Source organism: Salvelinus namaycush, chromosome 27 (genome assembly GCF_016432855.1).
Source record: "Salvelinus namaycush isolate Seneca chromosome 27, SaNama_1.0, whole genome shotgun sequence".
NCBI classification, from domain to species: Eukaryota; Metazoa; Chordata; class Actinopteri; order Salmoniformes; family Salmonidae; genus Salvelinus; species Salvelinus namaycush.
In genome coordinates, this window is record NC_052333.1 from 37,694,501 (window position 1) to 37,721,576 (window position 27,076).

Consider the following 27,076-nt stretch of genomic DNA (forward strand, 5'->3'; position numbering starts at 1 on the left):
AGCTCAGCGCGACCCCTCTCAGAGCTCTAAAGGTGAAATCACAGCTATTTGTGAAGTGGGGCAATAAGGACTGGGACCAGTACACCTGGAAGCATAGGAGCTTCCTCTTTGACTACAGGACAGAGAGTTAGGGCAGGGGAGGAGGCCCAAAGTGTGTTCCAAATGGCACTACATTTCCCGATATAGTGCACTACTTTTGACCAGAGCCCAGGGCTCTATATAGGAAATAGGGTGCCACTCGGGATGCAGCCCCAGTCTCCCAGTGTACTGCGGAGACAGACAGGCAGGTGCTGTGTACTGCTGAACTAGTCTGCTCTATCCTGATGGACACCTGGCAGGGGGGAGAGCCGCTGCTCACTCGAGTAGCACTGAATCAAAATCAATCACGCTCCACTCTCCTGAGCTGTACTTGTGTACTGTAGAGGGACCTGCCCTTTGAAGATATCCCACTGCATGGCCACTGCACTACCACTGTACAAGATGTTACTGTTGTCGGTTAAGCTCTTCTCTGTCTGCTTCTATGATCTGCAGGTCTAAGCTCTTCGGCCCTCCTCGCCCTCCGGTCCTACTCACTGTGGGACGTATTCCATACTGTGGAAGACAACAGTTCTATTTTCAAAATGTCATCCTGACATTAATGCGTCGAATAGGAATTATGAAAATTGCGCTTCTGGCAACAACGGCTCTTTGACAAATTGTGACCCCGGTGGATTAGGCCAATCATTTTCTGGCTTCAAGAAACCCTGTCAACTGGCCCAGGGCTGTCCAAAATGTGATCACACCCAAGATCGGGTTGTATTTGGCCAGTTTAACCTCATCTGGGATCTGGCTCTTTGTTGTCAAGTTTAAGAGGCTTTAACTAAGGCTAGCCTGACTAGCCTCCAATAGCAGTGTTGGCCATGTTGAGTTAGTGCCTGCAGATGACCTGAGAATTATTTAGTGGTGATGTCATTGTCACCCCAGGATCTGTATCAGGCCAAAAATAACACACACACACATGCACACACTCACACGCTGAACACACACACACACAGACACACACACACACACACACACACACGGGATAATGCATTTCTGACAGGCAGTGCTGGTGAAAGATGCTGGCCGGTCATCAGATTGTAGCTCACTACAGAGATCTCCACCCACATGTACCAGAGGGAGGGAGGGAGAGAGCCAGAGTAGGAGCAAAAAAAAAGAGAGAGAGGGGGAGAGAGAACGAGAGCGAGAGAGTGAGAGAACAAGAGAATGAGAGAACGAGAGTGAACGACCACAGTGGCTCCACTATAGATATGGAGTGCTTTTAATGGAGTGAGTGGGAGAGAAAAATGGCAGTGTGTTTGTGTGTGGACTTGTATGTGTGTCGACTTGTATGTTTAATAGAAGGAGTAATGGGTACAGTGTACAGTATGGCTATTTTCCACTAGTATAGCTATTACCACAGTTCTCTTTCAAGCTTCAGCATTCCAGAATGTTTGTCCACACCCGTCTACAACCTGTCAAGCCGACATGCCACGCATTTCTGTCTGACACGCACAAACGAACACATCTCATCTGTGCTGCTTTCTCCACACTACTCCAGATAAAAGGGAAAGAGCGAGAGAGAAAGCAGGGGAAGGGATGGAGACCGAGAGGGAGGGTACGTCAAAGCACCTGGGAGGGAAGGAAACTGTAGAGTCCTGAGGGCTCGGCTTCCTGTCCTCAAGTCAATCAGTCTTTAGGCTGCTGCAACTGTAACGGATGGAGGGGCACTTTCATTTCACATTTACACGTTAGTCATTAAGCAGATGCTGTTATCCAGAGCGATTTAGGGTTAAGTTCCTTACTCAAGGGCACATTGCCCCATTTTTTTAAACCAATAGTTCAGGCGGGCCTTCGCACTTCAGCAAACAAAAGAAAGGAGGGGTGCTCAACAACAATGACAAAAAATCATGAAAATGGTTTCCCAAGAAAAACTTCCAAACTGACTAATTCAAGGTAGAAAGAGTTTGAGCACTCAACAAAAAAAGGCAGAGATTGATTTCCACTATTGCTCACTTTCACCCATTGTACAGGACGCGAACAGGTGACTGACGTGTCGACGTCCAGCTGAGGTCTTCCTCAGAGTGATCTGACCATTGCACTTAGCTCCTATGTATAGCCTAGTTGCCCAATGAGACACAACATTGTAAAAAGTTTGGAATGATAACATGTTTCAAGGTAAATGGTGACGTTAATCAATAGGCCATATCAAAATATACATACAGTTGACGTCGGAAGTTTACATACACCTGAGCCAAATACATTTAAACTCAGTTTTTCACAATTCCTGACATTTAATCCGAGTACAAATTCCTTGTCTTAGGTCAGTTAGGATCACCACTTTATTTTAAGAATGTGAAATGTCAGAATAATAGTAGGGAGAATTATTTATTTCAGCTTTTATTTCTTTCATCACATTCCCAGTGGTCAGAAGTTTACATACACTCAATTAGTATTTGGTAGCATTGCATTTAAATTGTTTAACTTGGGTCAAACGTTTTGGGTAGCCTTCCACTAGCTTCCCACAATAAGTTGGGTGAATTTTGGCCCATTCCTCCTGACAGAGCTGGTGTAACTGGGTCAGGTTTGTAGGCCTCCTTGCTCGCACACGTTTTCTCAGTTCTTTCCAATGTTCTATAGGATTGAGTTCAGGGCTTTGTGATGGTCATTTGAATGCCTAGATTTTGTTGTCCTTAAGCCATTTTGTCACAACTTTGGAAGTATGCTTGGGGTCATCGTCCACTTGGAAGATCCATTTGCAACCAAGCTTTAACTTCCTGACTGATGTCTTGAGATATTGCTTCAATATATCCACATAATTTTCCTCCCTCATGATGCCATCTATTTTGTGAAGTGCACCAGTTCCTCCTGCAGCAAAGCACCCCCACAACATGAAGCTGCCACCCCCGTGCTTCACGGTTGGGATGCAAGCCTCCCCCTTTATCCTCCAAACATAACGATGGTTATTATGGCCAAACAGTTCCATTTTTGTTTCATCAAACCAGAGGACATTTCTCCAAAAGGTACGATCTTTGTCCCCATGTGCAGTTGCAAACCATAGTCTGGCTTATTTATGGCGGTTTTGGAGCAGTGGCTTCTTCCTTGCTGAGCAGCCTTTCAGGTTATGTTGATATAGTACTCGTTTTACTGTGGATATAGATACTTTGTACCTGTTTCCTCCAGCATCTTCACAAGGTCCTTTGCTGTTCTTCTGGGATTCATTTGCACTTTTCGCACCAAAGTACGTTCATCTCTAGGAGACAGAACGCGTCTCCTTCATGAGCGGTGTGACGGCTGCGTGGTCCCTTGCTGTTTATACTTGCATACAATTGTTTGTACAGATGAACGTGGTACCTTGACAATACTGTGTAGCTGTATTCATCGACCTGGCCAAGGCTTTCGACTCTGTCAATCACCATATTATTATCGGCAGACTCAACAGCCTTGGTTTCTCAAATGACTGCCTCGCCTGGTTCACCAACTGCTTCTCAGACAGAGTTCAGTGTGTCAAATCGGAGGGCCTGTTGTCCGGACCTTTGGCAGTCTCTATGTGGGTGCCACAGCGTTCAATTATCGGGCCGACTCTCTTCTCTGTATACATCAATGATGTCGCTCTTGCTGCTGGTGATTCTCTGATCCACCTCTACGCAGACGACACCATTCTGTATACTTCTGGCCCTTCTTTGGACACTGTGTTAACTAACCTCCAGACGAGTTTCAATATCATACAACTCTCTTTCCGTGGCCTCCAAATGTTCTTAAATGCAAGTAAAACTAAATGCACACTCTTCAACCAATCGCTGCCTGCACCTGCCCGCCCGTCCAGCATCACTACTCTGGACAGTTCTGACAACTACAAATACCTAGGTGTCTGGTTAGACTGTAAACTCTCCTTCCAGACTCACATTAAGCATCTCCAATCCAAAATGAAATATAGAATCGGCTTCCTATTTCGCAACAAAGCAAATTGGATGAAGTCTATCACAGTGCCATCCGTTTTGTCACCAAAGCCCCATATACTACCCACCACTGCGACCTGTATGCTCTCGTTGGCTGGCCCTCGCTTCATATTCGTCGCCAAACCCACTGGCTCCAGGTCATCTATAAGTCTTTCTTAGGTAAAGCCCTGACTTATCTCAGCTCACTGGTCACCATAGCAGCACCCACCCGTAGCACACGCTCCAGCAGGTATATTTCACTGGTCACCCCCAAAGCCAATTTCTCCTTTGGCCACCTCTCCTTCCAGTTCTCTGCTGCCAATGACTAGAACGAACTGCAAAAATCACTGAAGCTGGAGACTCATATCTCCCTCACTAACTTTAAGCACCAGCTGTCAGAGCAGCTCACAGATCACTGCACCTGTACATAGCCCATCTGTAAATAGGCCTTCCAACTACCTCATCCCCATACTGTTATTTATTTATTTTGCTCCTTTACACCCCATTATCTCTACTTGCACATTCATATTTTGCACTTCTATCACCCCAGTGTTTAATTGCTATATTGTAATTATTTCGCCACTATGGCTTATTTATTGCCTTACCTCCCTTATCCTACCTTATTTGCACACACTATATATAGACTTTTTTCCTGTTGTATTATTGACTGTATGTTTGTTTATACCATATGTAACTCTGTGTTGTTGTTTGTGTCGCACTGCTTTGCTTTATCTTGAGCAGGTCGCAGTTGTAAATGAGAACTTGTTCTCAACTAGCCTACCTGGTTAAATAAAGGTGAAATAAAAAATGTTTTAAATCTTCAGGCGTTTCTCACAATTGCTCCCAAGGATGAACCAGACTTGTGGAGGTCTACAAATGTTTTTTTCTAAGGTTTTGGCTGATTTATTTTGATTTTCCCATGATGTCAAGCAAAGAGGCACTGAGTTTGAAGGTAGGCCTTGAAATACATCCACAGGTACACCTCCAATTGACTCAAATGATGTCAATTAGCCTATCAGAAGCTTCTAAAGTCATGACATCATTTTCTGAAATTTTCCAAGCTGTTTAAAGGCACAGTCAACTTAGTGTATGTAAACTTCTGACCCACTGGAATTGTGATACAGTGAATTATAAGTGAAATAATCTGTCTGTAAACAATTGTTGTAAAAATGACTTGTGTCATGCACAAAGTAGATGTCCTAACCGACTTGCCAAAACTATAGTTTGTTAACAAGACATTTGTGGAGTGGTTGAAAAACGAGTTTTAATGACTCCAACCGTAAACTTCCGACTTCAACTGTTGGTGATATTTGGGTGTCTGTGAATCCGGAGACATAGAGTCTCAGAAAATCAAGGCAACAACATTATAGAAACGAGGACAGTGAAAAATCATAGTTTAGCACCTTTGAATCCACAGTGTCTACGCAGTACTGCCAGACTGCCTCTCTTTGTTTTGGCTTATGTACGATGTCACCTCATCTTGGTGAAATTTGGACGTGTTCTATGGCTACAAAGCGCAGGGAGGAAGGTGAGCCATGGTTGGCGTTGATGCAGTGGCGCGCAATAACATAGTCCGTGTTTTTATTTCGAATAGCAGCCTTATGTTTTGCAATGCAAAGTTTCAATGCTTGACTTTTTAACCTAGTCAACTCTGGGATTCGAACCAGCGACCTGACTCAGCACTCTTAAACGCTAGGCTACCTGCCACTACCGAGCAGAGATGAACTAACTGTAACTGGCTGTACAAACAGAGGTAGTGCCTATGAAAAGCCAAGCTGTCCCGATACCATGTGCATTCGGAAAGTCTTCAGACCCCTTGACTTTTTCCATATTTTGTTATGTTACAGCCTTATTCTAAAATATATGTTTTACCCTCATCAACCTACACATAATGCAAATGTATTAAAAATTCAAAATAGAAATACCATATTTACATACATATTCAGAACATTTGCTATGAGACTCGAAATTGAGCTCAGGTGCATCCTGTTTCCATTGATCATCCTTGAGATGTTTCTACAACTTGATTGGAGTCCACCTGTGGTAAATTAAAATGATTGGGCATGATTTGGAATGGCAAACAGTTGTCTATATAAGGTCCCACCGCTGACAGTGTATGTCAGAGCAAAAACCAAGCCATGAGGTCGAAGGAATTGTCCGTAGAGCTCAGAGACAGGATTGTGTCGAGGCACAGCTCTGGGGAAGGGTACCACAACATTTCTGCAGCATTGAAGATCCCTAAGAACACAGTGGTCTCCATCATTCTTAAATGGAAGAAGTTTGGAACAACCAAGACTCTTCCTTGAGCTGTCCGCCCGGCCAAACTGAGCAATCGGAGGAGAAGGGCCTTGGTCAGGGAGGTAACCAAGAACCCGATGGTCACTCTGGCAGAGCTCCAGAGTTCTTCTGTGGAGATGGGAGAACCTTCCAGAAGGACAACCATCCCTGCAGCACTCCACCAATCAGGCCTTTATGGTAGAGTGGCCGGATGAAAGCCACTCCTCAGTAAAAGGCACAGGACAGCCCACTTGGAGTTTGCCAAAAGGCACCTTAAGGACTCTCAGACCATGAGAAGCAAGATTCTCTGGTCTGATGAAACCAAGATTGAACTCTTTGACCTGAATGCTAAGCGTCACATCTGGAGGAAACCTGTCACCATCCCTACGGTGAAGCATGGTGGTGGCAGCATCATACTGTGGGGATGTTTTTCAGTGGCAGGGACTGGGACACTAGTCAGGATCGAGGGAAAGATGAACGGAGCAAAGTACAGAGAGATCCTTGATGAAAACCTGCTCCAGAGCACTCAGGACCTCAGACTGGGGCAAAGGTTCACCTTCCAACAGGACAACGACCCTAAGCACACAGCCAAGACAACGCAGGAGTGGCTTCAGGACAAGTCTCTGAATATCCTTGAGTGACCGAGCCAGAGCCCAGACTTGAACCCGATCGAACATCTCTGGAGAGACCTGAAAATGGCTGTGCAGTAACGCTCCCCTTCCAACCTGACAGAGCTTGAGAGGATCTGCAGAGAAGAATGGGAGAAACTCCCCAAATACAGGTGTGCCAAGCTTGTAGCATCATACCCAAGAAGACTCGAGGCTGTAATGGCTGCCAAAGGTGCTTCAACAAAGTACTGAGTAAAGGGTCTGAATACTTATGTAAATGTAATATTTCAGTGTTGTATTTTAATACATTTGGAACATTTTCGAAAAAAACTATTTTTGCTTTGTCATTATGGGGTATTGTGTGTAGATAGTTGTTTTTAATCCATTTTAAAAGAGGGCTGTAACGTAACAAAATGTGGAAAAAGTCAAGGGGTCTGAATACTTTCCCGAATGCACTGTACAGTATTATGGTCAGGGTCAGCAAAGTAAGACCTAGCAAAGATGCAGCTGGCTCAAAACAAGGCAGCACGCCTTGCCCTTAACTGCACACACAGAACGAACATCAGCAACATACACGATAGTGTTTCATGGTCGAGGAGAAACGGTCTACTCTTCTGGCCTGTGTGTTGAAAATGCCTGACCACTTGTATAATCTATTTGCGTACACTTCAAACAGACATTCAGTTCCTTCAGAAAATATTCATACCCCTTGATATATTCCACAATTTGTTGAGTTACAGCCTGAATTTAAAATATATCTTTTTTTTCTCACCCATCACTCCCCAATCTACACGTGTCACAGCTAAAGAAGCACTACAAGCCCTGGCTTTCTCCATTAGTTCCCATCTCGAATACTCTAAAACAAATGCCTAATGCTAAGGAGAGGTAGGAAACAGATGCTGCTGAAGACAATTATTATTATTATTTTTTACTTTATTTAACTAGGCAAGTCAGTTAAGAACAAATTCTTATTCACAGTGACAGCCTAGGAACAGTGGGTTAACTGCCTTGTTCAGGGGCAGAACGATTTTTACCTTGTCAGCTCAGGGATTGGATCTTGCACCCTTTTGGTTACTAGTCCAAAGCTCTCACCACTAGGGTACCTGCCGCCCCCAAAAGTGTGCCTTTTAAATAACTGCCCAACTAGATTCATTACAGTGCATCCTGTGGCATTTTATCTTTTTTTTGTTAGATTTGATTTGTTATATATTTTTTAACAATACAAAACATACACATGCAAACAACAGCGTACAGACAGCGTACAGACACACACAAACATACACAACATCATTCCTGCCCAGACCCACCTACTCACACCCCCATCTCCAGCGCCCATATCACTCTCCGCCACATGGCCTCAAACTGCACCATTTTGTTCCCATTTGTCGCCCACGCACTTTCAACATTTAGATAATAATAATAATAATAATAATAATTGTGAAGACATCAAAACTACGAAATAACACACATAGAATCATGTAGTAACCAAAAAAGTGTTAAACAAATCAAAATATATTTTACATTTGAGATTCTTCAAATGTGTTATTTTATTGTTTTGATGTCTTCACTATTATTCTTACAATGCAGAAAATAGTACAAATAAAGAAAAACCCTTGAATGAGTAGGTGTGTCCAAACTGTATATATTTTTTTGAAATTGACCATATTAAAGGAAAGGTTCACCCATTTTGAATGTTATATTGTTTATGTGCATATCTGAGTGATTTTCTATCGATTCCCTGGGTCATTTCATGTTTCATGTGTATCTGAGTTATTGGCATTCAAGCAGGCAGAAGTAAAGATAAAGTCGCTCTCACTACACTGGAAGTTAATAAGAATACGACTTTTAGATCGCGAAAACGTCTATCATACATGTCAGATTTCAATATTGGCCAATGTCATAAGTCGGGAGGATGTCTTCTCTTGAATGATCCACTGATCATATTTTTGCGATATTTCTACCTCGAGAAATGTGTACGTTAAGGGTCTAGCACATATTTCCTATTTGTCTGCCTCTTTAGTCCAGGGTGAATTGCATGGTGCCTTTGCCAGAGATATTATAGAAAGGAGATAGGAATCCAATGAATTAAGGGGACGTATAACGTCCCACCCAGCAGACTGTCGACCAATCGCGTTGTCATGCTGTGTCAGGCAGTTGCTAAGCTAATCGTCATGCAATCCATTCTCAAAGCCAGTGTATATGTTTTGAAACATGCCTATTTTACTCGGAATTACGAAATGTCACGATTCCAAAGTTATACGATATTACAGATAGCAGGTTAATTATCTCACATCTCAGAAAAGATTTGTAATGTTGTACTTCTTGTTGACGAAATTTGTGCTAATGTTGGGTTTTCGAGTTAGAGCACAATAGAAGGAGCGCTTCTTGTCCCAGAATGCACCGTGAGGCCCATTGACGGAGCATGGGCAACGTTTCCCATCTCCTCAAAAGGTATATCTGTCGTTGTGAATGTCAGACTCCACTCTGGGAGGGCACATCGATCTGCAGGTTGAACATGGTGAGATTGTAGACTCCTAAATTGATAGTGCAATTTGTTGAGGCAATTTTACAGCTAACTAGCTACTTTACATGCTGATATTTTCTTTGGTATTAGGCCTATCAGGTACATCCCCTATCTGGCTTATATGATTATGATGGTCATAATGCTTCTTGACAGTGTCATAAAGTATATATTCTTTGTCCAAGTAACGTGACACAGGATGGTCAGGATATGCAGTAAAAAAAAAATCTGTAAAGAATTCATCACAATAACAACAAAGGACTTAAGAAAATAACTTTCAAACGAAAGGAAACTTCTTGGCAGGGAAAAAACTGATTTCAATAAAAGTGGCTTTTGACACTCTTATGTAGGTGTGATAACTAGCCATAAAATAGCACAATATATGTCAAAACAGGTGTAAATATATGGGTCATGACAGTGTTGTGACCATATTATGACAGTTTATGACAAGTTAGGTCAGCTGTTATGCTGTAATAACGGGGCCAAAGGAGATGGCCACAGTTTTACGATCCCGTAACCAATTGTGCTATTGTGTATGTTTTTTCGTGTTATTTGTAACTTATTTTGTACATAATGTTTCTGTCACCATGTCCAGGGCAGAGATTACTCACCCCGTACTGGAGAAATTCTTATTTTTCTTCGAGTCGTATGGGACAGATTTACTCCAGACACCCGACAAGGCCCTCAAGACAAGGCCCGACAAGGCCCTATAGTGGATGACGGTCCGGGTGCCTTGTAAGGATCCGTCACCGAGAGGGTAATCTACCTTTACCATTGGTCCTATTAGCCAACTTACAATCAATCGATAATAAAATAGACGAAATACGAGCATGTATATCCTACCAATGGGACATTAAAAACTGTAATATCTTATAGTTTCACCGAGTCGTGGCTGAACGACGACATGACTAACATACAGCTGGCGGGTTTTAAGCTTTTTTGGCAGGATAGAACAGCGACCTCTGGTAAGACAAGGGGCGGCGGCCTATGCATATTTGTAAACAACAGCTGGTGCAAGAAATCTAAGGAAGTCTCGAGGTTTTGCTTGCCTGAGGTAGAGTATCTCATGATAAGCTGTAGACCACACTATTTACCAAGAGAGTTTACATCTATATTTATTGTAGCTGTCGATATACCACCGCAGACCGATGCTGGCACTAAAACCGCACTCAATGAGCTGTATAAGGCCATAAGCAAACAGGAAAACGCTCATCCAGAGGCGGCGCTCCTAGTGGCCGGGGACTTTAATGCAGGGAAACTCAAATCAGTTTTATCTCATATCTATCAGCATGTTAAATAAGCAACCAGAAGGAAAAAAACTCTAGACCACCTTTACTCCACACACAGAGATGTGTACAAGGCTCTCCCTCGCCCTCCATTTGGCAAATCTGACCATAATTATATTCTCCTGGTTCCTGCTTACAAGCTAAAACTAAAGCAGGAAGCACCAGTGACTCGGTCAATAAGAAAGTGGTCAGATGAAGCTAATGCTAAGCTACAGGACTGTTTTGCTAGCACAGACTGGAATATGTTCCGGGATTCTTACGACGGCATTGAGGAGTACACCACATCAGTCACTGGATTCATCAATAAGTGCATCGATGATGTCGTCCCCACAGTGACCGTACGTACATACCCTAACCAGAAGCCATGGATTACAGGCAACAACCGCACTGAGCTAAAGGGTAACTATCATGGTCCAAACACACTAAGATGATTGTGAAGAGGGCACGACAAAGCCTATTCCCCCTCAGGATACTGAAAAGATTAGGCATGGGGTCCTCAGATCCTCAAAAGGTTCTATAGCTGCACCATCGAGAGCATCCTGACTGGTTGCATCACCGCCTGGTATGGTATCTGCTCGGCCTCCGACCACAAGGCACTACAGAGGGTAGGGCGTACGGCCCAGTACATCACTGGGGCCAAGCTTCCTGCCATCCAGGACCTCGATATCAGGCGGTGTCAGAGGAAGGCCTTAAAAATTGTCAAAAACTCCAGCCACCCTAGTCAGACTGTTCTCTCTGCTACCGCACGGCAAGCGGTACCGGAGTGCCAAGTCGAGGTCCAAATGCTTCTTAACAGCTTCTACCCTCAAGCCATAAGATTCCTGAACATTTAATCAAATGGCTAGCCAGACCCCTCTTTTACACTGCTGCTACTCTCTGTTTATAATCTATACATATTCACTTTAACTCTACCTACATATTACCTCAATTACCTCAACTAACCGGTGCCCCCGCACATTAACTCTGTACTGGTACCCCCTGTATATAGCCTCGCTTGTTATTTTACTGCTGCTGTTTAATTATTTGTTACTTTTATTTTCTATCTTCAATTTTTTACTTATCTATTTTATTATCTACTTATTTGTATTTTTTTTTCTTAACTTCTTAAAGCATTGTTGGTTAAGGGCTTGTAAGTAAACATTTCACTGTAAAGTCTACACCTGTTGTATTCGGTGCATGTGACAATTTGATTTGATTTGATTTTATGACATTAGGACATGGTTATGATCTTGTTGTAATGTGTTATGACGCTGGATGTCAAGTAAAGTGTTAACACATTTACTGCTCGACTGAGGGACTTTACAGATACGTAGTTGTTCAAAAATCGTGTCAAACACTATCCTTGCACCCAGCCCATGCAACTTATTATGTGACTTGTTAAGCAACTTTTTACTCAACTTATTTAGGCCATAACAAAGGGGATGATTACTTATTGATGTTTTATTAAGTTGTACAAATTACTAATAACATACTTCCACTTTGACATTACGGCGTATTGTGTGAAGGCCAGTGACAAAAACATCTAAATTTAATCCCTAATAAATTCAGGCTGTACCACAACAAAATGTGGAAAAGTCAAGGGGTGTGAATATTGTTGGAAGACTGTAATGGGGATCCTAATGAACTAAGCAGTAATGGGGGGGATGAATAATGTGGGAGATTGCCTGGAGGCATATCAGCTACTGCACAGCAACTGCTCTCCAGCTCAATGTTGTGGAGGATACAGGCATTTTGTATACTGTTAGTTTGAACCAGGCAAGTAAATTACCATGTAAAGTCACCACACAAAGCACATGACAATTTGTGTTGTTGCCGGGTATTGTAGCGAAGTGGCAATGAGAGACGGAACAAGAGTAAGATCAAGTGAGAGAGTGATTCTTTCTGTTCCCGAAACATCCAGAGCATCTGGTCGACAACGTGTTGTTGGCGGGGTGGGGGAGGAGTTCGGTCTGGGCATTCCTGCAGTTGTCTCGCCACCTCAGAGGTTAAGCACCGCTATCTCGGTCCGTTCTGACAGAGCTGGGCCCGAAAAGCGTTTGGGCGGACAGGGCATCGATGACTGAGTCGAAAGAGCCGAGGCTGGGCGGACTGGAGTGTCTTCTCTCACACTTCCTCCCTTTTGGCAGTTTGTTGAAAAGGAGCCCGTGGGATCGGGGAGGCTCTGCTAGCCGGGCCGGCTTGTGTCAACAGAGGGCCTCAGAATCATTTGGGATAATGTGGCGTTTCGGGTCGCAGAGGCTCTGTGGAACAGGTGGTCCCAGGGTCAACCCTTCCTCTGCTGTGTGGAACTCCAACCCCTCCCTTCCTACCCTCTCACTCCTCCCTCCTTCCCTCGCCACACATGGGAAAGGTTATTTGGACAATTGGCGGTGATTAGCTCTTGATTTGGGTTTCTCTCCATTTGATCAGGCGCCACGCTAGGGAGAGCAGCATGACAGAGGGCACAGCTGTTGCCGGTCCACAGCTGAAATTGGGCGCAGAGAACCAGAAGTGAGGGATGGAGGGAGAACGGTAGGCAGGGAAGAACAGAAGAGGATAGAAGGGAGGGAGGGTAGGGAGGAGAGCTCTGTGGTCCATTCAATCTTGGCTTTTTGATTTATGGATTTGGACCACTGGCAAGGAGAATGAATGCCCCTGTTATTCCAAGTGTGGGCCCTAAGTCTAGCTCTGGATCACCTTCTAAAATGTGCTCTTTCCTCAAAAGAACCTGCGGCCTCAGCCCCTCTGCCTCTCCTGGTTGGTGGACCGCAAACCCCAGCACTGCTCAACCGCTGATGTCCCCGTACCCCACCTGCCCCCCGTGCCCACCTGCCCCCCGTGCCCCACCTGCCCCCCGTGCCCACCTGCCCACTTGTCCATGCATTTTTCTCATGGTAATGGCCAATGTTCCATCCATGCCTTTCGTTCTGGGTGTTCAGCCAAAACCCACTTCTCTGGCTGCTTCTCCATGCCCATTTATCAGGCTGATGGTTCTGGAGAGCTACAGGTCCAGCCAACTGAATAAAACACAGATCAAGCACACTCCCAAATCCAACTGCTCTCGGTGCATATTATTAGAAACTCTGTGGCCATTGTTGTTATTGATTCTCTTTTATGTTGGCCATGTTTGAAGTAATAGAGGAAGCTGTAGCAGTTGAGTGTGAGGACTTGTGGGAGAGTGTAGCTTGCTGCGTCGTTGAGGGAACTTTTGCGTTTCCAAACATCTCTCAGGCAGTGTGTAACGACCTCCAATCAGCAGCTACGATGTGGCACACTCTCAAGAATGCATCCGTTGGCGGCACTGTGCTTGCTTTGGAGATACGTGGAGTCTAGTGCGTGTGGCCCCCGCGAACCCTGTCTCGGGAACCAGTACGGCTCAGCACAACACAAGGACTCAAATCAAACGACATTTTGTTTCTGCATTTCGCAAGTGGCTCGTAAGCGTCAACTACAAACTTTGGTTTCGAATCGCGACGTTCTGGCATCTCGATTTGTTCAGAGAGTTGTCTGTCTCCTCATTTTTTTTCTTCCTCCTTGAAGTTGTCAAAAGAGTCCGTCATTGTAACCAGGCTCTCGTCACTGTTGCCTAGGGTCGGGTTTTCAAGACGAATCTCCGAGAGGAAAACACCGCTACTCACACATATGCAGAGTGAGACAACTCCATGATACTGATTAGAGAAAATAACGTGGGCGACGAGGGTTTGAAAAACAAAACTAGGACAAAAAAACATTTCTGAAGACCGCAGAGGCTCATTTCGGAGGTTTCAGGTTAACATGAACCTAGGGGACAAGGCGACGGGCCAAGGGAGGATGCCACTGTGGTGGGGTAGAGCGGGTTGGGGTGTGAGTGGGACATGGGTGGAGGAGGTGTGGGTTCAGCAGACCGGAGAAGGGAAAAAAACACCAGAGGGGGACCCGGGTGTCACAGACTTCAGCGCCAGATGACCTTTGTGAAAACGTTCCTACCCGCCTGTGCCTGAAACAGTGGCTGGATAATTAAAGTTTCATTGGCATTGGATTTTCATTGGCACAGCAGACCTCGGGCAACCTTGGGGGCACTTGGACAATGCCTTTGACCAAGGCGAATGGCAAATATACAGGGGAGAGAAATGCTACTGGAAGAGTGTGTGGGAGAAAGTGACGTGAAGCATCCACCAGAGGACAGTGAGGCAGTAATGGTGTATGTCCAATGTTCCAATAAAACGGCAAAAGGAAGGTTTTATTGGACGCGGTCTACAGTGAGATTATACAAAATGGGACCGGCTATGTGGCTAAGAGACATGCAATGTCAAAACGCTGAGTGCCTCCATTGTCTTGTCGTGTCTAGCTAATGGAATTTCGATGGGTCAAGATCAAGACATGCGGGACTTCTGACATAGTAGGAGCATTACCAAATACTGGGCAGAGCGTTCCGATTCCAAAAGATCATAAAATAATTGGCTGCGTTTGACTGGGATATTTCTGGAAAGATGGCCAAGAAAATGTTACGCAACCGGCAGGCTTTGCTTTTAGCCTGTATTTCACAATTTGCAGTCTTTATTAATGAGGAATTTATTGGAGCTGAACAAAGCTGTTAGTGTGTGTGTGTGTGTGTGTGTGTGTGTGTGTGTGTGTGTGTGTGTGTGTGTGTGTGTGTGTGTGTGTGTGTGTGTGTGTGTGTGTGTGTGTGTGTGTGTGTCTGTGTGGGCTGTGGGCTGCAGCTTGATAAGGTCCTGGTCCGTGGTTCCTGGGGGAGGCAGTCCAATCTACATTTTATTAGGGCTTTATTGAGCTTTGTGTAGGTGTGTGTGTGTGTGTGTGTGTGTGTGTGTGTGTGTGTGTGTGTGTGTGTGTGTGTGTGTGTGTGTGTGTGTGTGTGTGTGTGTGTGTGTGCACATTCATGCGCATGTGTGTGTTTTTGTATCACACACACACTTGGCAGAGCTTTTATGATTACCCGTGTCTGTTTCTATACATTCACAGTTGGTGGAACTTTAATAAGGGTGAGTGTGTACCAGCAGGTGTGCGAGCGTGTGTGTGTGTGTACGCGCGTGTGTGTGTGTGTGTTTGTTTGTAGGAGCAGGTGTGTCTGTGTGTGTGCAGGAGCAGGTGTGTGTGCTTCTATACGTCTGTGTGTGCGTTTGCGTGTAGGAGCAGGTGTGCGTGTGTGTGTTTCTATACGTCTGTGTGTGTGTTTGCGTGTAGGAGTAGGCGTGTGTGTTTCTATACGTCTGCGTGTGTGTGCCACACTCACGGTTGGCAGAGCTTGATGAGATCCTGGTCCGTGGTCCCTGGGGGCAGGCCTCGGATGTACAGGTTAGTTTTACTCAGCAGCTCGGATCCGCCGTGACTGCAGCTGTTGTGGCTGGGGCTGGGCGGAGCCATGGGGTGGAGGGGTGGAGCATAGGGCTGCTGCAGGAAGAGAGAAGAGGTTAGGGCTGAATATATTTGAGTATATAAAACACATACATTATGTATGTGTGGGTTGTGATATGTAGGTATCTTTCACATGGAGTGGGTAGGGAGCATAGATACAGGAAGAGAGAAGAGAGCTCCCGAGAGGCGCAGCGGTCTAAGGCACTGCATCTCAGTGCAAGAGGCTTCACTACAGTCCCTGGTTCGAATCCAGGCTGTTTCACATCCGGCCATGATTGGGAGTCCCATAGGGTGGCGTACAATTGGCCCAGCGTCGTCTGGGTTTGGCCGGTGTAAATAAGAATTTGTTAATTTGTTAATTTGTTAATAAAAAATATATAATAATCATTTAAAGAGAGGAAGAGTTAGGGCTAAATGTATTTTTTGATAAGTAATGTGAGTATAACTCGCACATCTTTGATGGAACCCAACAGACAGGAAAAAATTGGCGGTGTATATCGTTCCGGACTTTGTTAAAGACTCTGGTCAGTGAGTTTGCTCCTAAACCTCTATGGCATACAGGACAGTACTGATCTGGTTTGCAAACATCACTGTGTCATGAGTGAGCTGGGATCATGAGAATGGCCTTTCTGGTGGTTAACTGTTATAGAAGGGACATCCTCAAAATGATGTGTTGAGAGATGTTGGCGTGCCATTTTCCTCCCCGACTTCATACTCCCGAGTCTGGAGGCATTCTCGAAACAATTTGCACCTCTACAGGTGAGATGGTTTTAATGAGACTCAGCATCTGAACCGTTCAACAATTCCCTCTCCCTGCGTACGTCAACAAACCCGCCTCATCACTACAGCGTATCGCTCCCTTTCCATGATATATTCCTTATTTCTCCCCATTTTCTTTTACACACTACATCCCTTTCCTCTGTCTCTGCACCCCTCGCTCCCTCCCTCCTCGTGTCCCTCCCACTGTGGATTTATGGTGTGAGAGTCAGGGCTCCCCACTCACAGCCTATTTATATATCTCTCTATACCGTGGACGCTGCGCCCGGTGACAGAGGGGTAACGGAGGCCCTGTGAGCGTAGTAGAAAGAAAGAGGGATGGAAAAGGAGGGAGAAAGGGGGGGAGAGAGGGAGAGAAAGAGAGAGGGATAGAGGGGGAGAAAGAGAGAGGGGGAGAAAGAGAGAGGGATAGAGCGGGAGAAAGAGAGAGGGATAGAGCGGGAGAAAGAGAGAGGGATAGAGGGGGAGAAAGAGAGAGGGATAGAGGGGGAGAAAGAGAGAGGGGGAGCTGGAAGTGACGGAGAGAGAGAAGAGGGTTGGGCAGTGATGGAGAAAGAGGAGAGAAGAGGAAGAGAAGGGGGAAAAAAGCGAGTGAGAGAGAGTACAGCCACCAGCAGCTCCAGTTAGCCACGTTAAACCCTAGCCTCCCTGGAGAGACACTGCACACTGAGCTATGGAAGAACACACACGCCCCCCCCCCGCGTGGTACCCACCCCACGCGTTAGCGCCGGCCCGTGAAGCATGGCTGATTTGATGTGCAATTTCGAGTGTTCTCGGGCAGTGTGTCGCCTCTTCCGACAATGAGCCGAGACCCCTGGAGTGTGAAGGGAGCCTGCGTCTATCAATGGGAGGCCAATTATCATGCTGGGCTAACTGGAACTGACGGCCAGCCACTCTATCACTAGAATAGTGAGTACACACAATGTGCTTCACCGCTGCCGAGCTACAGCATATTAGAGAGAGAGAGAGAGAGAGAGAGAGAGAGAGAGAGAGAGAGAGAGAGAGAGAGAGAGAGAGAGAGAGAGAGAGAGAGAGAGAGAGAGAGAGAGAGAGAGAGAGAGAGAGAGAGAGAGAGAGAGAGAGAGAGAGAGAGAGAGAGAGAGAGAGAGAGAGAGAGAGAGAGAGAGTCAGAGAGTCAGAGAGTCAGAGAGTCAGAGAGTCAGAGAGTCAGAGTCCATTTAGGAAGGAGACTGGACATTGACTGGACTGGGGAGTTTAATAGGGGTTATTTAGGGACAGTTTTCATACAAACATCAGGTGGTCAAGACCTTCACCATATATCACTCTCTTGCTGAGATGCTTTGATACTTTGACATGTCATTTCATTGTCTTGAATTACACCATATTAGCTACTGTAAGTGCTTCTAAACTGCATATACACTATCGCTACTACTCAAAGCCAGGTAAAATTGTCCTACAAATACTGTGTTATGACACTTAACATAAAGTGTCCCAGTACATTTTGACGCACACGAAATGTATATTAAAACCCAAGCCTTGGCTAAGCTCTGAGCTCTCTCCCCCCCATCCCCTCTGCGGTACTTTAGATTACGCACACCAAATGCACTGGGTGACACACAATTTACATGCAAATTCACTGCAGCACACTGGCGATACAGTGTTGGTCCCTATTGAAGGTGAGGTGAAAGAGCCTCTCTACTCCCCAGTATATTGTGCAGCTCCGCATTCCTCCCTCCACTCCACACTTGGCTTGCGTCCTGGGCTTTGGAATTCACGTGTCCCGCCCTATCGATTTGCTTTCATTTTTAAGGTCAGAAGCTGAAATCTAACACAATGAGGCATGGAGGGTCAACCCTGGCTCATTACTTACAGTGCTGGGAAAGAGGGAGGTTATCCAAGGGAAAAGAAAAGGCTCTCAGAAGCCCTGGGATGACAAATGAGAGGGTGCTAGAGATCCCTGAGGAGCTGTGTGAGAGTGTGTTTGAGGGTTTCTCTGTGTGTGTGTGTGTGTGTGTGTGTGTGTGTGTGTGTGTGTGTGTGTGTGTGTGTGTGTGTGTGTGTGTGTGTGTGTGTGTGTGTGTGTGTGTGTGTGTGTGTGTGTGTGTTACGATCAAGTGAAGGGTTGAGTGTGTGTGTGCGTGTGTGCTGCGTGCAAGTCTGAGTATGTGAGTGAACACCGACCAGCATGTGTGGTTGACAGTCTGTGGTCTGTGTGTCCTTTTCCTCTCTCTTTTTCTCTCTTCTCCTCTCGAGGTTAATAAACAGATTTGTTCCTCTTCCGGATGGTCCGTGACTGGTATTTACCCTCAGCCCGCTCACCCTGTCAGTCTGTGAGATGCATAAAACCCCCCAGCCCCCCGGAAATATAGAAACATCTCCCTCACATGTCAAGCTGATGGGAGTTGAATACAGCACTTGACAAAGAGGATCTCTGCTGCCTTGCTGGCTGCCTTCAGTAAGAGGAGATGGTTACGACACTTCAAAACCTCCAGGTGGTAAATGAGACAACCCCCCCCCCCCCCCCCCCGTCGTGACACGTCGCTATAGAGGCATGTCAGGGATTTAAATTTGCCGTAGCGGTATTTCAGATGGGCAGAATGGTTTACACAGGGCCAATTTACTGAGCTAGCAGGGGGCTCTGCCGCAACCGTGACACGTTGGAGAATGTTTATGAGTGTATGAACCGAGGATGATAAATCTATTGTATCGTATATAGGGCTGCGGCGGGCTGGATATGCACACGGAGGCAGCGCACACATTTCTTCTGACTGGAGCAAGGGAAGAGCAGTCAGGGGAGTGTTTGTGTAAGCGTGTGTGTGTGTGTGTGTGTGTTTGTACGTGCGTGTGTGTGTGTGTGCGTGCGTGCGTTCATGTGTGAGGGTGGAATCCAATCCACTTGAGATTGCCAATCCAAGCAAAAGCCATTCCAACCAAGGCTTGATCAAAACCCCAGCCATTGGGCTAAAGTAAAAAAATATATCTAAAAAATAAATAGACAGAAAAAACACTCAACTCATACTGGACTGTCCTCCTCCTTTTTCTGTAATCCAAACAAAGCAAACTCACCCAAACAGGTGAAAATGGACAGTCACCCAGCACTATACAGAGCCTGCATAGGCTATATCATATCCACACCAGTATGTCTGTGGTATGAACACTTAGCAGATACGAGGTCCATAGAAAGGCGGAGAGTAGGCTACAGTAGTTGATATTGGTCCTGTGTTACAGTACTCGGTATGGGGCCTGTGTTTGCCCTCTCTGCCTGCCTGTGAGTGGATGAAAGGCCCAGTGCTGTAGCCTGGTAATTGGGTCTGATTTATAGGGATCCACAGCAGCAGTCACCGAGCCGGCTGAGAACTGGCCGAGGACCAACCACACTGCAGCCGTGGTGTCAATATCAGAGCGCCAGCCCCCTCCAGCCTACACTGCTTGGAGGGAGCTATGACACTGTTAATGTGTGTGTGTGTGTGTGTGTGTGTGTGTGTGTGTGTGTGTGTGTGTGAGACAGAATATCAGTTAGTGTGTGTATAGGTGTGTGTGTGTGTGTGTGTGTGTGTGTGTGTGTGTGTGTGTGTGTGTGTGTGTGTGTGTGTGTGTGTGTGTGTGTGTGTGTGTGTGTGTGTGAGACAGAATATAGGTTTGTGTGTGTGTGTGTGTGTGTGTGTGTGTGTGTGTGTGTGTGTGTGTGTGTGTGTGTGTGTGTGTGTGCGTGTGTGTGCGTGTGTGTGCGTGCGCGAGACAGAATATAAGTTAGTGTGTGTATAGGTGTGTGTGTGTGTGTGTGTGTGTGTGTGTGTGTGTGTGTGTGTGTGTGTGTGTGTGTGCGTGCGTGCATGCGTGCGCGAGACAGAATATAAGTTAGTGTGTGTATAGGTGTGTGTGTGTGTGTGCGAGGATGACTATGCAAGTGCGAAGTGCTGGGTGAATGCCTTTATATAGTGTTATGGGCTTGTATGTGTGCTTGTGTTAAGCTTCACTGTGAAAGCCTAGCTACACTACTCAAACATAAGCAATTGATTTGTAGTGACGCGGGGGAAAAATCTATACAGTTAAATATCGCAATATTATTTTGGATGACATTATATCGATATTTTTCAAGGCAGCGTTAGCTAGCACTAGTCGGCTGTACCTGTGCCAAAACTCTGCTGTTGTTCATCCTATAAGCTTGTTCTCCATCTTCTTTTTAAACAGCGAGCCAACATGTTTTCAGCCCTTTTATTCCTATGACTGATCCAATCTCATTTTGTCATGCTCTCTCTTGTCCCTCTGCAGCAGACATACAGTGCCTTGTAACAATATTCATACCCCTTGTATTTCTTCCCATTTTATTGTGTTACAATGTGGGATTTGAGGTCAACAATCTACACCGAATACTCTGTAATGTCAAAGTGGAAGAATTATTATATCTATTGTTTTAAAGATTGATAAAAATGAAATAACTAAAATATAGTTGTTGCAAAAGTATTCAGTTCCCTGAGTCAATACATGTTATGAATACCTTTGGCAGTGATTACAGCTGTGTGTCTTCTTGGGTGAGTCTCTAAGAGCTTTGCACACCTGGATTGTGCAATATTATCCCATTATTCTTTTCAGAATTCTTCAAGCTCTGTCAAGATGTTGGATATCTTGGCAAGACATTTTCAAGTCTTGCCATAGATTTTCAAGCAGATATAAGTCAAAACTGTAATTTGGCCACTCAGTTTCATTCCTGTCCTGCAGCTCAGTTCAGAAGGAGTACTGTATCTTTGATGTGTCTGGGTGATTTAATACATAATCCACAGCATAATTATTAACTTGACCATGCTCAATATCTGATTTGTTATTGTTACTCATCTACCAATCACTGCCTTTCTTCATGAGGCTTTCAAAAATCTCCCTGGTCTTTATAGTTGAATCTGTGCTTGAAATTCAATACTTAACTGAGGGACCTGACAAATGTTGTCAGGACGGGGGACAGAGGAACAGAGGAAGGGTTAGACGGGGGACAGAGGAAGGGTTAGTCATTCCGAAATGATGTCAACCCCTATTATATCACACAGAGAGAGCTCATGTAATTTATGTGATTTAGTAGGCCAAATGTTACTCCTTAACTAATTTAGGCTTGCCTAAACAAAGGGGCTGAATAATTTAAAAAAAAATGTTCTTCCACTTTGACATAACAGAGTATTTTTTGTAGATTGATTTAATTTTAATTATTTTGTCAACAATTTTAATCCCACTTTGTAACACAACATTTTTTTGCAAGGCACTGAAAAGCAAGCATAATGTTTGGAACATCAAATCGCATAGAAAAAAAAATAAACAGTATCGAATCGCAATACAGAATTGTGAGAATCGCAAAACATTTCGTATCAGCAACTACAGATCCTTCAGAAAGTATTCACACCCCTCCACATTTTTTTGTGTTACAGCCTGAAATTAAAATGGATTACATTTAGGTTTTGTGTCACTGGCCTACACCTAATACCCCATAATGTCAAAGAGGAATTGTGTTTTTAGACAATTTTACAAATTACTAATAAATGAAAGCTGAAATGTCTTGAGTAAATAAGTATTCAACCCCTTTGTTATGACAAGCCTAAATACGTTCAGGAGTAAAACAAATCTTACCAAGTCACATAATAAGTTGCATGAACTCACTCTGTGTGCAATAATAGTGTTTAACATGATTTTTGAATGACTAATCCAAGATGGCATAGCAGTCAGACGTCCTTTGTCCTCGTCTTGTCATGTCCTGTGTATATATATATTTACATATTTTCTTCGCACATCTTTTTAATATATTTTTTATAAAAACTCAACTTCTAAACACTCTCCTGCAACCCGCCTCACCATTTTTTTATATAAAAAAAAAAGTATTATTCACCTCAAATCTGAAATCCACAACAGAAGCTAGCCAGAAGTTAGCCAGTTCACTGGCTAACATTAGTATTCAGCTAACCGCGGTTGGCGGTCATCAGCTATCCTTTAGCTCAAAAAGCTATCGCCAGTTTTGTACAACGCGACTCAGACGAGAGCATACCGGACCTATTTTCTCTCCATATCCCCGGATTTCTACCGCAAGCTCTGGACATTTACACCTGGATCTTAGCTAGCTGCTATCCGAGTGACTATTGGCTAACGTCGGTCCCGGAGCAAACATCAATTATTCCAGAGCTAGTCAGCTGAAGAGTTCCATCAGCCACTCCTGGGCTACAATCACCTATCCGGACCCGTTTTACTGCCGATGCGGAGCCCCACCGGGCCTTCACGACTGGACTACCGACGTTATCTGCCCGAGGGAGTTATCCAACTGGCCCCTCCGTCGCGACGTAACCTGAATGCCCATCTGCGGCCAGCTAATCGTTAACTGTCTTATCGGCTGCTATCTGAATAGGTCTATCGGACAATTTTCTTGGGCCACTATAGCTATAACTATTTTTCCAATTGTATTGGTCCCCTCTACCACACGGAACCCCACTAATCTACCGACGGAAACGCACGAGGTGGCTAAAAACAGACCTCCATCTTCTGCCAGCTTGCTACCCATGGCCCGGCTAGCTGTCTGAATCGCCGTGACCCCAACCAACCTCTCTACTCACTGGACCCTTATGATCACTCGGCTAAGCATGCCTCTCCTTAATGTCAATATGCCTTGTCCATTGCTGTTCTGGTTAGTGTTTATTGGCTTATTTCACTGTAGAGCCTCTAGCCCTGCTCATTATACCTTATCCAACCTTTCAGTTCCACCACCCACACATGCGATGACATCACCTGGTTTCAATGATGTTTGTAGAGACAATATCTCTCTCATCATCACTCAACGCCTAGGTTTGCCTCCACTGTATTCACATCCTACCATACCTTTGTCTGTACATTATACCTTGAAGCTATTTTATCGCCCCCAGAAACCTGCTCCTTTTGCTCTCTGTTCCGGACGTCCTAGACGACCAATTCTCATAGCTTTTAGCCGTACCCTTATCCTACTCCTCCTCTGTTCCTCTGGCGATATAGAGGTGAATCCAGGCCCTGCAGTGCCTAGCTCCACTCCTATTCCCCAGGCGCTCTCTTTTGATGACTTCTGTAACCGTAATAGCCTTGGTTTCATGCATGTTAACATTAGAAGCCTCCTCCCTAAGTTTGTTTTATTCACTGCTTTAGCACACTCTGCCAACCCGGATGTCCTAGCCGTATCTGAATCCTGGCTTAGGAAGACCACCAAAAACTCTGAAATCTCCATCCCTAACTACAACATTTTCAGACAAGATAGAACAGCCAAAGGGGGCGGTGTTGCAATCTACTGCAGAGATAGCCTGCAGAGTTCTGTCATACTATCCAGGTCTGTACCCAAACAATTTGAACTTCTACTTTTAAAAATCCACCTCTCTAAAAACAAGTCTCTCACCGTTGCCGCTTGCTATAGACCACCCTCTGCCCCCAGCTGTGCTCTGGACACCATATGTGAACTGATTGCCCCCCATCTATCTTCGGAGCTCGTGCTGCTAGGTGACCTAAACTGGGACATGCTTAACACCCCAGCCATCCTACAATCTAAGCTTGATGCCCTCAATCTCACACAAATTATCAATGAACCTACCAGGTACAACCCCAAAGCCGTAAACACGGGCACCCTCATAGATATCATCCTAACCAACCTGCCCTCTAAATACACCTCTGCTGTTTTCAACCAAGGTTATTGACCTCAACCTGTCAGTAGAGGATGCCTGTTTTTTTTTTTTTTTTTTTTAAATGCCTTCCTCACCATCTTAAATAAGCATTCCCCGTTCAAGTAATGTAGAACCAGGAACAGATATAGCCCTTGGTTCTCTCCAGACCTGACTGCCCTTAGCCAACACAAAAACATCCTGTGGCGTTCTGCATTATTATCAAACAGCCCCCGTGATATGCAACTTTTCAGGGAAGTTAGAAACCAATATACACAGGCAGTTAGAAAAGCCAAGGCTAGCTTTTTCAAGCAGAAATTTGCTTCCTGCAACACAAACTGAAAAAAGTTCTGGGAAACTGTAAAGTCCATGGAGAATAAGAGCACCTCCTCCCAGCTGCCCACTGCACTGAGGATAGGAAACTCTGTCACCACTGATAAATCCACTATAATTGAGAATTTCAATAAGCATTTTTCTACGGCTGGCCATGCTTTCCACCTGACTACCCCTACCCCGGTCAACAGCACTGCACCCCCCACAGCAACTCGCCCAAGCCTTCCCCATTTCTCCTTCTCCCAAATCCAGTCAGCTGATGTTCTGAAAGAGCTGCAAAATCTGGACCCCTACAAATCAGCCGGGCTAGACAATCTGGACCCTTTCTTTCTAAAATTATCTGCCAAAATTGTTGCAACCCCTATTACTAGCCTGTTCAACCTCTCTTTCGTGTCATCTGAGATTCCCAAAGATTGGAAAGCAGCTGCGGTCATCCCCCTCTTCAAAGGGGGGGGGGACACTCTTGACCTAAACTGCTATAGACCTATATCTATCCTACCCTGCCTTTCTAAGGTCTTCGAAAGCCAAGTCAACAAACAGATTACCGACCATTTCGAATCCCACCGCACGTTCTCCGCTATGCAATCTGGTTTCAGAGCTGGTCATGGGTGCACCTCAGCCACGCTCAAGGTCATAAACGATATCTGAACCGCCATCGATAAGAAACAATACTGTGCAGCAGTATTCATTGACCTGGTCAAGGCTTTCGACTCTGTCAATCACCACATCCTCATCGGCAGACTCAACAGCCTTGGTTTCTCAAATGATTGCCTCGCCTGGTTCACCAACTACTTCTCTGATCGAGTTCAGTGTGTCAAATCGGAGGGCCTGTTGTCCGGGCCTCTGGCAGTCTCTATGGGGGTGCCACAGGGTTCAATTCTCGGGCCGACTCTCTTCTCTGTATACATCAATGATGTCGCTCTTGCTGCTGGTGAGTCTCTGATCCACCTCTACGCAGACGACCCCATTCTGTATACTTCTGGCCCTTCTTTGGACACTGTGTTAACAACCCTCCAGACGAGCTTCAATGCCATACAACTCTCCTTCCGTGGCCTCCAACTGATCTTAAATGCAAGTAAAACTAAATGCATGCTCTTCAACCGATCGCTGCCTGCACCTGCCCACCCGTCCAGCATCACTACTCTGGACGGTTCTGACTTAGAATATGTGGACAACTACAAATACCTAGGTGTCTGGTTAGACTGTAAACTCTCCTTCCAGACTCACATCAAACATCTCCAATCCAAAGTTACATCTAGAATTGTCTTCCTATTTCGCAACAAAACATCCTTCACTCATGCTGCCAAACATACCCTCGTAAAACTGACCATCCTACCGATCCTCGACTTCGGCGATGTAATTTACAAAATAGTCTCCAATACCCTACTCAATAAATTGGATGCAGTCTATCACAGTGCCATCCGTTTTGTCATCAAAGCCCCATATACTACCCACCACTGTGACCTGTACACTTTTGTTGGCTGGCCCTCGCTTCATACTCGTTGCCAAACACACTGGCTCCAGGTCATCTACAAGACCCTGCTAGGTAAAGTCCCCCCTTGTCTCAGCTCGCTGGTCACCATAGCAGCACCCACCCGTAGCACACGCTCCAGCAGGTATATCTCTCTGGTCACCCCCAAAGCCAATTCCTCCTTTGGCCGCCTCTCCTTCCAGTTCTCTGCTGCCAATGACTGGAACGAACTACAAAAATCTCTGAAACTGGAAACACTTATCTCCCTCACTAGCTTTAAGCACCAGCTGTCAGAGCAGCTCACAGATTACTGCACCTGTACATAGCCCATCTATAATTATCCCTAACAACTGCCTCTTCCCCTACTGTATGTATTTATTTATTTATTTTGCTCCTTTGCACCCCAGTATTTCTACTTTGCACATTCATCCACTGCAAATCTACCATTCCAGTGTTTTACTTGCTATATTGTATTTACTTCACCACCATGGCCTATTTATTGCCTTTACCTCCCTTATCTCACCTCATTTCCTCACATTGTATATAGACTTATTTTTCTACTGTATTATTGACTGTATGTTTGTTTTACTCCATTTGTAACTCTGTGTTGTTGTATGTGTCGCACTGCTTTGCTTTATCTTGGCCAGGTCGCAGTTGTAAATGAGAACTTGTTCTCAACTTGCCTACCTGGTTAAATAAAGGTGAAATACATAAATAAAAAATAAATGATGGGTAAGGTCTCTCAGTCGAGCAGTGCATTTCAAACACAGATTCAACCACAAAGACCAGGGAGGGCATCTATTGGTAGATGGGTAAAAAAAAAAAAATTGAACATGGTGAAGTTATTAATTATACTTTGGATGATGTAACCCAGTCACTATAAAGTCACAGGCATCCTTTCGAACAAAG

General features: G+C 45.0%; 1 protein-coding gene across 1 annotated transcript in view; it reads right to left on the minus strand.

The window, feature by feature from the left end:
* LOC120022862 (RNA-binding motif, single-stranded-interacting protein 3-like) overlaps positions 1-16,015 on the minus strand; it is a 195,614-nt gene extending 179,599 nt beyond the window's left edge. The window contains exon 1 of the mRNA XM_038966907.1: positions 15,861-16,015. Coding sequence (XP_038822835.1) covers positions 15,861-15,991 — 131 coding nt within the window. The 5' untranslated portion in view covers positions 15,992-16,015. The remainder of the gene's footprint in view (positions 1-15,860) is intronic.
* Between the last annotated feature and the right edge of the window lie 11,061 nt (positions 16,016-27,076).